The 14648-nt window shown below is 47.6% G+C and overlaps 1 protein-coding gene across 1 annotated transcript; it reads right to left on the reverse strand.

Annotated features, from left to right (window-relative positions):
• Positions 1 to 6621: 6621 nt before the first annotated feature.
• On the reverse strand, positions 6622 to 10770 carry TMEM278 (transmembrane protein 278; the record flags this gene model as incomplete). The annotated part of the gene is made up of 2 exons (XM_082328875.1): positions 6622 to 6891; positions 10501 to 10770. The coding sequence occupies 2 exons, from the start codon at positions 10768 to 10770 to the stop codon at positions 6622 to 6624; spliced, it is 540 nt and encodes a 179-aa protein (XP_082185001.1).
• Between the last annotated feature and the right edge of the window lie 3878 nt (positions 10771 to 14648).

Raw genomic sequence — 14648 nt, forward strand, 5'->3', positions numbered from 1 at the left:
CCCTGCCAAATTAGCCTAGAGAGTTATTCACAGAAAACTAAGCACATGGAGTATTAAACTGCCTGTGGTGAGACTGACAGCAATGGCCCATCTCCTACCAGCCCTTTGCAAGAGACTAGTAACTCTGACTCTTAGGAAGAACCAGAACCCCTCCGGCTGTCAGCACTTGCAATTTGCATTGAATTCGGTTCCTTTTAACACATCTTGCTCTGCCCTGGGTGGTGGAGGAGCTACCCCAAGGAGAAACCCAGAGCCCCAGTCCCTTCTCTTCGCTACAGGCTGCATGGCTGTAACTGGGATCATTCTCACCACCAGTCTCCCTGCCTGCCCCGCTCCCAGTGCGGACAGCAGCCCTTGGGAGCAGGTAGGATGCTCAGTTCTCGGTTTGACTCCATCAATAGCACAGCTGGGGTGCAGCCAGGCAGCCGGAGCCTTACCCCTGGCTCTAGCGGTCTGCATTCAGCTTCCTCTGACGGTACGTGCAGCAGGTTCCAGCTGCCTTTCCGCTAACCTCCCTCAAAGGAGGAATTTAGCATCCTTCCAATAAATGCTATGTTGGCCTTGGCTATAAAAGATCTTCCTGATTTCAGTTCAGCTTGACAGATGGTTCTTATTTGCACTGCCCCCACCTAAGTGCTCCAATAACTGAAGGCATCAGAGTACCAATACCCGGCTGAAAGCACGGGGAAATGGCTTAAACATTTCAGCTAGAATTTTTGCTGGACTCGGAGGCTTCAAGTGGCAGATGCGGGGAGGCAGGGAGCTGGTTATTCAGCTCCTGGTTTCCACTGGCTTAGAATTTCCCTGTGCTTCGTACAGGTTCTGCATTCCCTTGGGCTGAAGCGTGCTCTCATTTACCCTGCTGCAAATCTAGAGTGCCTCCACTGATTTCAGTAATGCTAGGCCGGATCTATGCTTGTGTGAGAGAAGGATTTGTTCTTTATTTCGGGAGTGCCTGGGCTTATTCATCACTAGCTCTTACACACAGTACAAATCACAGAAATTCCTTAATAGGCCTGTGTGTTGAGAGAAGCTCTTCCTCTTGTGGAAACCTGTTAGTGTTCACTTCTGTCGTATTAAATCCATATATCATCTGTATATAAACTTGCCATAAACATTTATCCGTGGTGATGCTGAGGCCCATGACAGAGTCTGCCCGTGGAAGCAGGGGGGTGAGGTAGTCAGCTCAGTGCTGGCAAGTTGGACGGACTGGACCAGCACTGCCTGGCGAGGGGGAAACTTTTACAAATTCAGACTCATTCCCTCCCTTGCAGCTCTATTCCGTATTCTACCTTCCATAATCCAGCTCAAAGAAGCTGTCTCATATCATTCATACTAAGACTATATCCTGCTATGGCTCAAGGTAAATCGCCTGCTTGGCACCAGCTGTCAGCACTTTCAGTTCTTTCTGGGCGATTTTCTATCCTAGGAATTCACACTGCAGAAATTAAATGCTCCTGCAAATGTTGGTTCATTTCGCAAAGCACAGAGTAATGTTTTCAGCGTGCCATTCTGGATATTTTTCGTAGCCTTGAAGAGTTTTTCATGTCTGCCAGGCTGGCTGGGTCATATTCACAGGTGATGAAGAAGAACTCTCAGGCTGATGCTTATAACTAAGAGGGGAGTTTGTCCTAAGGAGAGTTAATAGCTTAAGCACTGCAAGGCAGGGCAGGAGAGCTGCGTGCCCTTCAGCAACGGCTGATTCAAAAACCTTGTAGTCTCTTATCAGACCAGATGCATGATCAAAAAGAAAAAAAGGGAAAAAGAGAGGGAACGTGAAAATCACGCGAGTATGACTGGAAGGGACCTCAAGAGTCTGCTTCTCAGCCCCAGGAGAAACCCAATGCCACCCACAGATGTGTATAATTAGTGCTTTAAACCACTCCTGCTCTTTCCAGACAACTCCACCATCCTCCCAGGGCACGGAGGCTATCCCGGGGCATGAGAGGTTGCTGTCCCTGCAGTCGCGTGCATGGGAGCGGTCCAGCCTCGTGGCCTCCCTCGTGCAAAGCCAGATACACTATTACAGTAGATGCGTCTACTTTAAAAAGTGCTCTAGCTGACCATGCAGCAAACCCATTTAGGAGCAGTGTGAGCAGTTGACAACAAATTAAGGGGAAAGGAATAATAAATGAAATACTGGTAACCAAGAATACCTTTCCGTGTTGGAGGAGCCACCTGGAAGGGCGAAAGGGAGGCACACAAGCAGCATCAACAGTCCTAACAAACCCCTTAGCCATATTATTAATAAGAGACAGGTGACAGCCTGTGAAAGGCCTCATATATTTTGCTCAGCTTCATGATTCCCCCTTGTGTACATTTTTGTGCGGGTGCGGATTTAGGAGCCCAGCTCTGCGTTAGCACCTGGTCCCCTGCACGTTCCCAGGCGCGACACAGGAGTGGCCGTGCAACTCCGTCTCTTCTGTTTTCCCCTTTGCCAGAACAGCTGCTTCCAGCCCTGGTGGGAGGGACGAAGCCAGGATTAAACACCCACTGAGACATGGCATCTTTCTAGTGATTTCATCAGCTTTGGATCTGGACCATTCAGTGATGACAGAGGGGCAGGGAAGCACAAACGAACACTGTACTTGACCAAAGCCTTGCTGGGTGGAAATATATTTTAGTGTTTTCTGAGGTACATCAGTACCAAGTCAGTGCTATGGCTTTGAATCACGGAGAGGGTGATGCAGGGAAATTAAATCCATACATAGCTGGACTTTAAAAAACCCAGTTAAAATCTATTTCTTTCTATCCTCCTTCAGCACCTTGCCAAGCAGGGCAATGCTCCGAACTCTGCGCTGGGTGGGAGCTCACAGAACAAAGCCCTGCCTGTGAGAGTTTAGAAGAGGCAGGCATCGCTGGGTAGCACCCTTTCCCCCAGCATCCGTGGGCACAGCCCCTGCCTGGCACATCAGCCCTGCGGAAAGCAGGCTGGCACAGCTGTGCTCAGGATTTGATCCAGGGCTGAGGATATTAAGGCTGTTTCTCTACTCTCTACAGGAAATTTAGGATCAAACCAGTTCCACATCAGAGCTACGGCACTGTTTGCAATGCATTGCTGTGCTCTGTCCGTGCCAGGACACCCTTGAGGGACAGCCTGAACTATCTGATACGAGGTCTGTTCTGCTGCAGAGAGGAAGCGTGCTTTCAGGTAGATTCATTTCCCTTTTGTTATTAAAACTCTCTGGAAAGTAAAATACCAAATTAAATCAATTTTTATTTTATTAGGAAGGCTGTTGCCAAAACCTCTTAATTTCTTCTGCAGAGGCAGCAATAGGAACGGTTCACTACAATACTTGCACCGTAGCTAGGTTTAAGAATACTTGCCTTGTAAAAGCAGTTGGATTAAATGACAGGTGAGCAAAAGGAACAGCAGCTCATATCAAATATCTGTACTCAGTCAACAAACATTGCCTCTAGGCAAAACCATGTTATCCTGTAGCACAATATCTCCTTTTCATGGAATGGAACTTTCTCCTGTTTTTCCGCAGTCCTGTCAGGAACTTAGGACTCTTTCTCTCCTTTTAACTCTTCAAGATGAGGCAGAGCCTGACAGCAGAGGTGTAGGGAGGGAACAGAAGGCCACATCAAAAGGGAATGGCAATGGACACAGTTGGCAGTATGATCCATTGCAATATTTTTTATTTGATGGATGCTTCACTTATGGGCTGAGGCACAACATGAGGCAATCATGTGCTCCTGACTCTATGTTGGCTCTCTATTAAAGGAACCAGTTGAAGGAGGACTGCTTTATTAGCCCTGTGGATGCAGACCAGCTTGCTGCTGCCTTCTCCAAATTTTTCCCTCCTGTGTGTCTGTGTCTTTCCCACCATATTCAAAGCACATCTGCAAGCAGAACACAGGGGGAACACAGGTATTGCCCAGGATTTTGTTACTGTACAGATGCAAATGCCCCGCAAGCTGCTGTCAAAGCACCTTATGGAAAAGCACGGCTTAGAGCCGCCCGCTCCTGCCACCCCAGAGGGGCAATGGCAGCAGAAGGTGGCCCCTGGCAGATGAGGGCACATCTGACAGATGAGCTGCAGGGCACAGAAAAGTCAGCCACATTTATTTGAGCCTGGATCTTTATTTTTAATGAAGGACAAGCCAGAGACAGAAGATTTAGTGTTTCAGGGACCTTTTAGAGGGTGGTATTTGTAAACACCATGTACAATATTCTGCAAGATTCTCTAGGAAGCTATACAGAGGCATGGGTCACCCTCATCTTGATTTATGTTGGTTTTGCTAGGAGACAATCATCTAATCCACTGCTATCTGTGTCCCACAGTGAAGCGGGAACATGGAAGTACTGCCTTTGCCATCCACTTAATCTGTCAGCTTCAGAGTATTTACAGAAAAGAAACTTCTTACTGCTTCAAAGCATCCAAAGATGTAACAGTAATCATTAAAGCCTGGAGCTTCAGAATAGACATCCTTTTATGGAAGGAGAGAAGTCTGTCACTTAAAGGAAAGAAGCTCAAAGCAATCACTTGCTGCACTTTTATTTCCCTCTCCAAGTCAGGCAGTCCATTACGCTCATACAACAGGCCTGAGCAAGTGCTAATGCATTCTTGCTCTCCTGAATGGCATCAGAACAATTTAGTCAGCACTTTCACCCTGCAAAATCCTAAAGCAATGGAAAAGCATTAAAATGCAAACTCTACATTCCTTCAGCCACTCGGGTTCCAGGATGGAATAACCTTGTTCATTCTTCTTTGGTACACAGAAACATTAAGCAGCAGCTAGAACTGTAAATGAAAAATATCAGATCGGTTGTACCTGAAGCACTGCAGAGGAGGATTGTTGAGGCTTTTGTTTAACGCAGCTGCCAGGATGGGATAAACAGCAGCGAAGGCTGGCAGAATGCCTCGGTTGCACACACACACACGGAGCCAGCAAAGTGGATATTGCGCTGCTGCCCATCCGTTTGCAGCACAAATTGTTGCACAGAGATGCCTGCTTGCCGCAGTACAAAGCTAAGACTGTGACCATCACAAGGTAATGGGATGGCCAAAGACCAAACCAATGGCTCCAGTCTCTCAAAACAAGGGGTCCAGCAACAGTGCCACGCTTACCTCCAGCTGCCCCTGTGGTGTTCTCGTCTGTTCGGGTGGCTGGACTGAGCGTACCACTGCCCATGCACGGGGTGTTCCCTGCCAGTTCAATTCATTTTCACCTGTAGCCACCACCGATTATTTCTCTGGGTGGGACTAGAGCTCTGCAGGCCACCTAGACTGGAAAAATCAGTCCTCAGAAAGAAAGGAGAAATTACATTTCAAACTTAGTGATACATGCTGTGGTACAATGGGCACCACATGGCTGTTTGAAGCAGCCAGTGCTTTGGGACAGAACAGAGAGAAACTCCCTCAGCGGAGATTTGATATAATCTTTATTTATACATAACACTTGAAATGGTTATATTTGGGAGACGGGGAACAACAGCCAGCGGGGGTACACAGCTTGCAGTGGTCAGTAGCACACAGACCTCACAAACTGGACACTACAGAGACCCACAGGGATTTGAAAGGAGAATCATGCACCAAGCTGCCATGCTTTTCCCTACCTGCCATACCTTCTCACATACACTGTGCTCTTCACTCAGTTGCAATTTATGGCATGTCGTACGACAGAGGATCTGTGGTATTACTTCAGAGATCACCGAAATCAAGCAGGAGATCCAGCTGACTTAGCCAAGCATCAGTTCAGGCCCTGTGGGAGTTCTGCAGAATCACGGGAGGGAGTGCAGGCTGGGTTCCCCTGCTCAGCAGGTTTCAGACATGCAGCCCCTCTCAGGAGCACGCTGCCATTGCCCCACTCCTCGCCCTGGGTGTTGCAGGTCACATTCAGCACAGCAGGCTCCCCAGGCACCATCTTCCTGCCATACGTGCATTTTCATGAGGGGCAGTCAGTATCTGTGGCCCATTCAGTCCTTGAATACAATGCAGCGCCAGTGCTGAAGTGGCTCCTAGGTTCTCCAGATAGCCAGCCTTACTGGAGCACAGAAAGATTCACAGACCCTTTCCAGTTCTCCACTCTTAAACTGCACCACTAACCCTAAATCTAGGTATCTATGACCCTCAGAAAACAAGACATTATACACTGTCCCTTGCAGGCATGAGCTCTTAGCCCAGATCTGGGAGAACTTGTAGTGCTCGGCAGCCACCACATGTCTTCAGCTCCTCCTGCCAGGAATCCCAAAACTGGCCTGAACCCTTAGCCAGATTTAGCCCCAGACAAAACAACCTCACCACAGCATAAAGGACAAGGAACTATTTTCTGGTTAATAACCATCAGCCATTTCCAGACAAGCATATTTCAGATCAGCAGCTGGCAGGGAAGAGACCCAAAGATCAGCATTTGTTTCTACAGCCAACCCAGTGACCTGACTTGGGAACAGCAAAAGGAGCATAAGCACTGCTATAGGCATGGGAAAGGGGGATTGCTAAGTAGGGGAAGAATACCTGATGTATAGAAAAGCGGTGGATCCCAAACATCACAGGGGCAGTGACCTACAGACACCTTTGCAAGAGGTTAGGAACACTGGCAGTCCCACACTTGGGAAAGCCACAGCTGCTTCCTCGGGGCTGGATGCCTCACCAAAGGCTGTCTGGTGCTGCAATCTCATACCCAGGCCTTGACTTGAGTGTTGCACCCCTTGGCACAGCTGCACAGGCCTCCCTCCTCGTACCAGCGCCACTTCACCCCCTTGTACACAGCCCTGCTGTATGGCTGGAAGCACATGAAGAGACGGAGGCGCCTTGCCAGGCTGCAGTAGATAGCCATGGCCACCACAATGAGAGGGGACATGATGACGAAGCCGAGGATGATGAGGGCAGAAGAGCTGTTGTCATCCAAGACGCTTTTGCAGTAGCGGGCAGCCGAGTGCAGCACCTGAGGGAAGAGCGAGACAGAGCTTGTCACAGACCTGGTGTGGATCGGAGCAGTGACCAAATACCCTTCCATTTGCTTTCACAGAAAGACACACCTCTTCCCTCTCTCTGAGCTGAGCTCAGCAATCTTCAGGCTACACTATGTGACTGATGACACATTTTAATCAAGCTTTCAATTATGCTGGCAGCACTGTGAGACAAGAGCACTGCACACTGATCCTGAGGCAGCAAACACTGAGCTTTATTAAGTCACCAGAATAGCCCAGCTTAGCATTTGATAAGCAGAAACCAAATAAAAAGGTCTCCTGCTGCTACATCGATGTGGGTGGCACAACACACTGGAAATTATACCAAAGTAAATAAAATACAGCAAGATGTCAGGTTCTGCAGATGGAGGTTGGTCGTTCCATAGCTGCCCACTGGCTGGAGGCTCTGCAGGCTCCTGCCCTGGAACAGATCCCTTTGTGTTCGGTCTTCTGTGTACACCCTGTACCCATTTTACCTCCTAGCATCTCTTTGCACTGCAAAATCTGCCAGGAAAGCCCGTTCACCCCCTGTTGCTGCAAAGCATCCAGCAGACTAACTGGTCCTTGCTGAGTGGTATTTAAAGCACTCCTTTCATGCCGGCAGCAGGAGCTCCAGGGCAAGCCACTCGGTTGTCCTGCATTAACAAATGCTACAGGCAGCTCCCATGTCCCCTAGCTTCCTTTCCTTTTTTTCATTTCATTTCAGCAGTACAAGAAACACAACCCATCATAATAAAAAAAAATCCATCTAATGGATCTGCAGTGCAGAAATTGGCCTCTGTCTACTAGGAAGGCATTGAAAAGCAGTAGCCCAAAGATGAAGGCTCTTGTCAAGCCATACTGCCGCAATCCCTCTCTATGCCTATTAGAGAAAAGTCTGTGTTAAAAGACCCCATACAGCTAACAGCAACACACTTGCTTTCACTTCTGATGTACTTGGCTGTACTCAAAAACCTTTTGCATCTCCTCAAAGCCTTCAACTGGAGAACACTGTGTGTGCAAAGGAGAACTTGAGGTTTTGCAGGGTGAGGGTTGAACAGGGGAAGCTGGAAGGGGTATTTCCAGGAGGCAGTCCTCATACTTTTTCCCATTTTGGGTCCAATTTGAAGTCCATATTTATGCCTTTCAAGGACCAGTTTCAGATCATACGAAAAGTTGACTTACAGGCTTTACAAGCCACCTCTATCAAACCTACCCTAAAAGGCCTCATGTCCTACAGAATCTGCATCCACACTGCACTTGTGGAGACAGACCAGCCATTTTACCAAGGCAATGGCCCACACTGCGCTTTCTCCCAAGGAAAATTTATTAGGTTATTTCTTGTGAAGACTTACTCTCCAATAAAATAAGTCATTTCCACACCTGCCTTTTTGTATGCAAAAATCCTAGCAGCCATGGACTGCAAAAGGAAAGTGTTGCAACCCACACCGAAGGGTTGCATGACCATTCAGGTAGATCAGGACCCCTCTGAGCCACTTTTGCTCTCTGTAGGCCCTCCAGAGCCTCCCACTTTACCCTCTTGGGCATCACACACATTTGCATCCCATAGCAAAACATTTCCAGAAGGTGTCAGAGCCACAGTGGGAATTGCCTGGCCCAGAGGTACACGATTTCTCTATGAATTATGCTTCACTCCGATGAGCAGCAGCACTTGTGTCTGCCCTGTTCTACAAAACAGTTACCATGACAGATGTCTCCCTGTTCATTAGTTTGCAGGATCAGGAAAAGCTTTTCAATAACAGCAGCTATGAGTTGTCATAATTTCAGGGCAATAAAAATCAAAGCCAAACTCCTCAGACCAGCAAATACATCAGTACTGAGAAAACAATAATAGCACAGTTCCTTTGTCAGGGAGCTTTGGGACGGGGAGCTGTGGGCTGACAACCCGTGTTGCTGGGCTGCCAGCTGAATGATACAATGCAACGGCTTTACTGGAGAGTTACAGCACATCCCCTGTCTCCTCCTTCACTGTGGAGTGAGACCTCCGTGGCTATATCCATGGCCAGCTCCACAGAAGTCAGCAGAGCCTTACTGGGTTAAACTGGGCAAATGGCTGACCTCTGCTGCACAGTTCCATCCTTTCCTACCACCTATGCTCACTCAGAGGTCCCAAGGACTTGGGTGATTAGATAGGATGCACAGATTTCATTAAAAAGAAGGGAGAAAACTTTCTTCTTTCACTATTTCTCTGGTAAATACATCAGTTTGAGAAGATTTACATCATCTTCCCTTTAGTCCAGATTCTGTGGAAGGGGGAGACCAATAGCAGCTGTATTTTGAGCAATTCTCCCTGCTGGGAGAAGGTACTACAGGGTGTGGGATTTTCCCCCCAAAGGAGGGAGTAAAAGAGCTCTCCTAACTTAGGGCACTGGGCAAGAGAAGTCATACTGAGCCCGTCATACTGAGTCACTGCCTGTGAGGAAGAGAGGAGAAGGGTTTTTTTCACACCCACACTTAGTCAAGTGATTCTAAAAATATTTACAGAAATATACAAAGCAGAAATTCATAAGTAATGAAATCCAGAGGACAGCAACCACCCGAGACAGACACACACAGAGGCCAGAGCCCTTGCTGACGAAGTAGGCTTGGTGTGAGAAACTGTACAGCACATTTGGGAACACATCTGAATGCTAGATTGGCATAAGGGGATTATATATTCTGTTGGACTTCACAGTTCTATAATTAGTCATTAGGCAGATCAACTATGACAAACGCTGTAGAGGGCTTACTTAAACGGAAAGTAACAAACCCCATCGGAGCCCACGTGTGAATTCTGGAGGAGTTCAGGTTGGCAGCTCTCAGTAACAGAGGTCACAGAAAGAGAAATATTGTGACATGAAGATGCAAACAGCAGCTCTGTCAAGCCGGGGAGCGCATCCACCCGACCCGTCACGGCTGCTTGGTACTTCCCCAGGAACACAACTTCATTGCTCCATCAAGCTTCCCTTCCCCACAATACTCAAAGAAGGGAGGGGTAAAAACGTGAGTATATCTCATTCCTGCCAGCACTCAGATGTGCCCACAAGATTGCCATCTCATGCAAGTTGTTGTGAAATGCTATAGATTTACCTCTGATCACTTCACATTTAAACAACTATACAAAAAGGACCAAGGGGTCCCATGCTGTCTCCATCCCCAAGGAGCTGGGCAGGCACAGGCAGCGTCCTGCCCCTCCAATGAGCCCTTCTGTGCTAATCTATGACACTGAATGTGTGGGTGCCAACTGACGACTTTAAATTAGTCCAGAAACCATAAAGCCTGTACTTCCCTAGACAAATGCACCCGCCAGCCTTGCTAATAGCTGTGTCACAGGCCCCGAGCAGGAGAGATCACTCCCTTGTACAACCAAGGGCCTGCAGCATGAACCACCATAAACTGTTCTTGTCAGCCCAGTCTATACACATCCCCACCCACTACGAAAAAAATCTATACACATACACACCCTTATGAAAACAAAGCCAAAGCTCGGGGAGTCCAGCCTTGCCTTTACAGCCGCTGTTCCCCATGGGCTAAAATAAAACCCTTACGGGTGGCCCTGCCTTAGAGGTGGCTGTTAGCAGCCAAATGGAGCAAGGCTTACTCACCCGAGAGTGGCATTGGAAGCCAAAGTAAACCACCACAATGGTAGGAAGCAGCACAACGGTGAAGATAACGAACATCAGGAGCAAGTTAATGAGAAAGACCAAGGAGTTCATGGTCACTACCACCAGGGTCCATGCCAAGCAGCACCAGGCACTCCGTGGCTCCCTGGGAAGGAGCTGGTCATCCATGTCATATGGTGGGAGGCTAGGAATCATCCGAGACTTTTCTGAGAGGTTTTCTGCTCCAAAGTCCTCAGTGTCCTGGCCAGACATTCTTCAAGAAGATTGCTAATTAACCCACACTCTTATCCAAAATGGTTTCTTTGCTTTTGGCAACAGACCTGGGAAGTAATTTGCAGAGGCTTTTCCTTCCTCTTCCACACGTGGACAAGAACACTTAACCAGAGAGCATAATGGAGCAAGGGAGGAGAGGCTTCTTTTGGCCACCTGCTTTCCCAGGACCTGGCCAGCACAGATTATTTCCTTTAAAAATGTTTTCCAGCAGTGTCCCAGCCTCAGTTTTGAAGTAGATGTGGCTGCTGGAAGTTTGGCAATAGCTATTATTTTGCTTTTGAATCCATGGCACTCCTGAATTTCTTGTTGTTCTTCCTGGGATTATGATCCCAAGAGGTCCCAAACCGTTGCTGTCTTAGCTTTGATAGGTTGTTTGGTTCCAGAGAGTGCCTAGCTTTAGCATCCTCCTCCACCTTTGAGCACTGCCGTTTGCTAAGAATACCAGGCTTCGGCACTTCCAGACAGTTCCTTGACTTCAGATCATTTTTCCACGCTCTTCACCCTGTACCCAAGCAAATATTCCTGCTCAACTCCCATCCAAATGAAGTGACCAGTGAAGATAACGAACAGCAGCTGTTTCTCCACTCTGCCTCACTGGAGTCCTTGCCCACACCTTGCCGAGCTGGAAGCAAAGACTGGAGCAGCGCGTGGTTTCACTGCTCTCGGCTGCCTGCAGTCACAGGCACTCCAATACAGGCTGTGTCTTCCTTTCTGAGCGGACGCTGAGCTTCACAACGCTGCTCTGTTTACAAAGTAGATTCTGAAGCTGCTTTCTGTGCTAGCCAATCCTTGACATCTCTCGCTACTCAAATGATTTAGCACACAGCACCCGAGAGCCACACTCAAACCATACATTTCCAGGTCAAGATTGTCCCTTTTAAGTTCTAATTATTCTGCCTCTGATTAATTGTCTACAATTTCTCTCTAGATTAAGAAAACATTATCAATAATCACTATATACCTCAGAAATCTTCTGTTCTCTGCAGTCATCACTGTTATTGTTCACAAAACATATTGATATTCTTGCACTGAAGGCACAACAATTATCAATTATTTCATCTGCCTCATACAATCACTATTATTTAAGAATTTCAGTGTTATCTGCACATTTATGTGGCCTTTTAGATATATTCGTATATGCATGGTGATAGTACTGGAGGAGGGAGAAAATCGAGGTAGCACGGGTCTCACCAGAAGGCCCAGCTCACCTATGGCACAAGCCAGGGAAAGAATCCAGGAGTCCTGTGTTCCACCTGATGCTATTTCTCTCGGCAAATTCCACCCTAGAAAAAGGTTATCAGAAAAACAAGGTTAGCGCAATGCTAAATGTGAAATGATTTTATAATACAGATGAGCGCTAGTTCTCCCTCACTAAATGTTTGTGTTAAAAATTGCTGGTATTGCTTTCAGTTGAAGGCAGGCTCCATTGTGCCAGGCACTCCATCCATGTCGGCTAAGTGCACATCACATCTCATCGTGCAAGTTTTAGAAACAGGGAACGTATGTAGAGTTAAAAGGGTTCCCCAGGCTTCTTTCAAAGCTAAAATTTGGATGTAGATTTCTAAGTCATAGGCCACTATTTCAATTAAAAGTCATATTGTGTCATAGGAGTCATTCTCCTGACTGCAGAAAGAACACAGAATATCACCCTACAAAGATACAGGCCCAGGTAGCCAGAAGGATTGCTTTCTAATTGAAATAGAATATAATTGAACAAATTCTGTTCCCTTGCTGCTGACAGTACCTTCTCACCCCGGGCTGGCAGGGTGTTACACACTGCTTGTGGAAAGAAAGCAGCGAGACAAATTGAGACCATTTGCAACCTGCCACATGTAATCGATATCAAAACAGAGGCTTTAAAATTGAAGGGAGTTGAAGAGCTGTGTGAGGGTACAGATTTCAAAGGTGTAACGAGCGACACCAGTGAGAAGGAAGCCTTTTGAAACAAAATAAGTAGATTTTAAACAGCTCAACAATGTCCATACTTGTTATGCAATCCCCTAGCTATGAAAATTATTAGTTGATCCACACTTACTGCTTCAGGTTTTTTTCCTATAGCTTTTCCTGTAGAGCCTCTTAGACATCCAAAAGGGCCTCACAGACTTCAGCTCTATCAGTATCCAGCAGTAAAAATCCATCTGGCTATTCCATACGAGATCACAAGTCAGGCCTATCACTCTTACCAACAGCAGAAATAACTCATAACTCCATGGGGCGCTTTGTTCTGTGCTTGCCATTGACCCATCTCGAAGCCCATCAGAAAAACACAAAGCTTCAGCCACAGGAGACTGCTGGAAGCTGGGCAATAATTAAGTTCTTGCTGCTCCCTAAGGGACAGGGAGCCAAGTGCAATACCACAGCCAGCAGGGCAGAGCATTGCCAGCCAAGCCTCCATCCCACAGCACCCAAGCTCGGTGAAAACAGTAGACTCGCAGATGGTGGTCAGATTCAGCTAAGAGTCCAGATCTTCAGGCAAGCTTACCATTATAAGGCAGGTCCAAGGTCAAGCCGGGAAGTCAGGCTACGGGTCAGAGTCCATGACCAGCCTTAGCAGTAACCCAGCTAGCCCCAGAAACAGGTACACCTACCACAGCAGCTCAGGCAGAAATGAAATTCCCAGGGCTGAGCTTAAATGGCCCCCGGCAGAGGGTGTGGGTGGAAGCCTCAGCTGAGGCTTATCAGGGCCATTATCGATGCCCTGAGGGCCCTAACACCCCAGACTGTGCTGGAAAGGGAAAATGTGCTTGTAGTTGTGAAGATGGGTCTTCTCGTCCCCAGCCCTTGTTTCCCACCTCTTTTTAAGAACCAAACCTGATGAACTAATCAAAAGGTTTTTTTGCTGGAAACACACACGTCACTGCTATTGTCAGCCAGCTCCCCGGGGAACCAGGCTGTAGAGTGGAAGGCACAGGGAGGTGTGGGAGCAGATATCTCAATGTCTTATCCCAGTGCAGTCATCTGCTTACGAGCCTGGGAAAGTTACAAAGCCAGGCTAGTATTCTGCAATTCTCAGAATTAATGGCTTTGCTGTGAAAGTAATGTATATGAATCAAGGGTGTTCACATCCACGTGCACACACTTCATTCTTGAGGCTCTTAGTTTTTGAGCTGCAGCAATCTCACCGTCCCACTTTGAGTTGTGAAAAACCTTTTCACACCCAACTGTGGCAGCGACGATGGAAGGTTTATTATTTATGCAAAATTCCAGCTTCTTCGTGATGGTTTGGGAAGGAGAAAATAAAAGGGGGAGCCAGTATCTCCCAATATAATCCTCTTTATTTACCAAGTGGCACAAAAGTAACTTTTCTTAAATATGACAGGGAACAAATAACAGGAGGTGGTTTTTTGCGTAGAAGGCTAGCCCCTTTCCAGCAAGCACTCTGCCCAAAAGGACTCTCTGGAAGCCCTGCTCTCAGGGCTTGCTCCAGCTGTGTCTTTCTCACTTCTTCCCTGAAGCACATTTTCTTTGGAATGCCTTCTGCATCTCCCCTAGAGACAACAGCCAGACAACGGCAAAGAAAATTGCTTTGCCTCTCGTGCCCTGTATTTGCCTCTGTTTTGAGTGAGGGCTGTTAGTTTCGCCTGACATTCATCCCAAATGGAGCAAGGGTGGCTGTTCCCCGGCGATGGTGGGGTTTGGTTGGGCTGGGTATGTGCCATTGCGTGGGGGTTCCTGACTGGGGGGAAAAGCCTCTCACCCCCAGGGAGCAACAGGGGAAGGAGGGAGCATCACTCCGGAGCTACAGAGACCCATTCTCCACCCAAAGTAGAGGGAAGCTGCGCTGGTCCTCACCAGGGACTGGTGCTAATGACTCAAACTAGATTTCGCTCAAGTAATTTTATTTCCTCTAGCTCTAG

The sequence above is a fragment of the Platalea leucorodia genome (assembly GCF_965183815.1).
Source record: "Platalea leucorodia genome assembly, chromosome: 17".
Taxonomy (NCBI): domain Eukaryota; kingdom Metazoa; phylum Chordata; class Aves; order Pelecaniformes; family Threskiornithidae; genus Platalea; species Platalea leucorodia.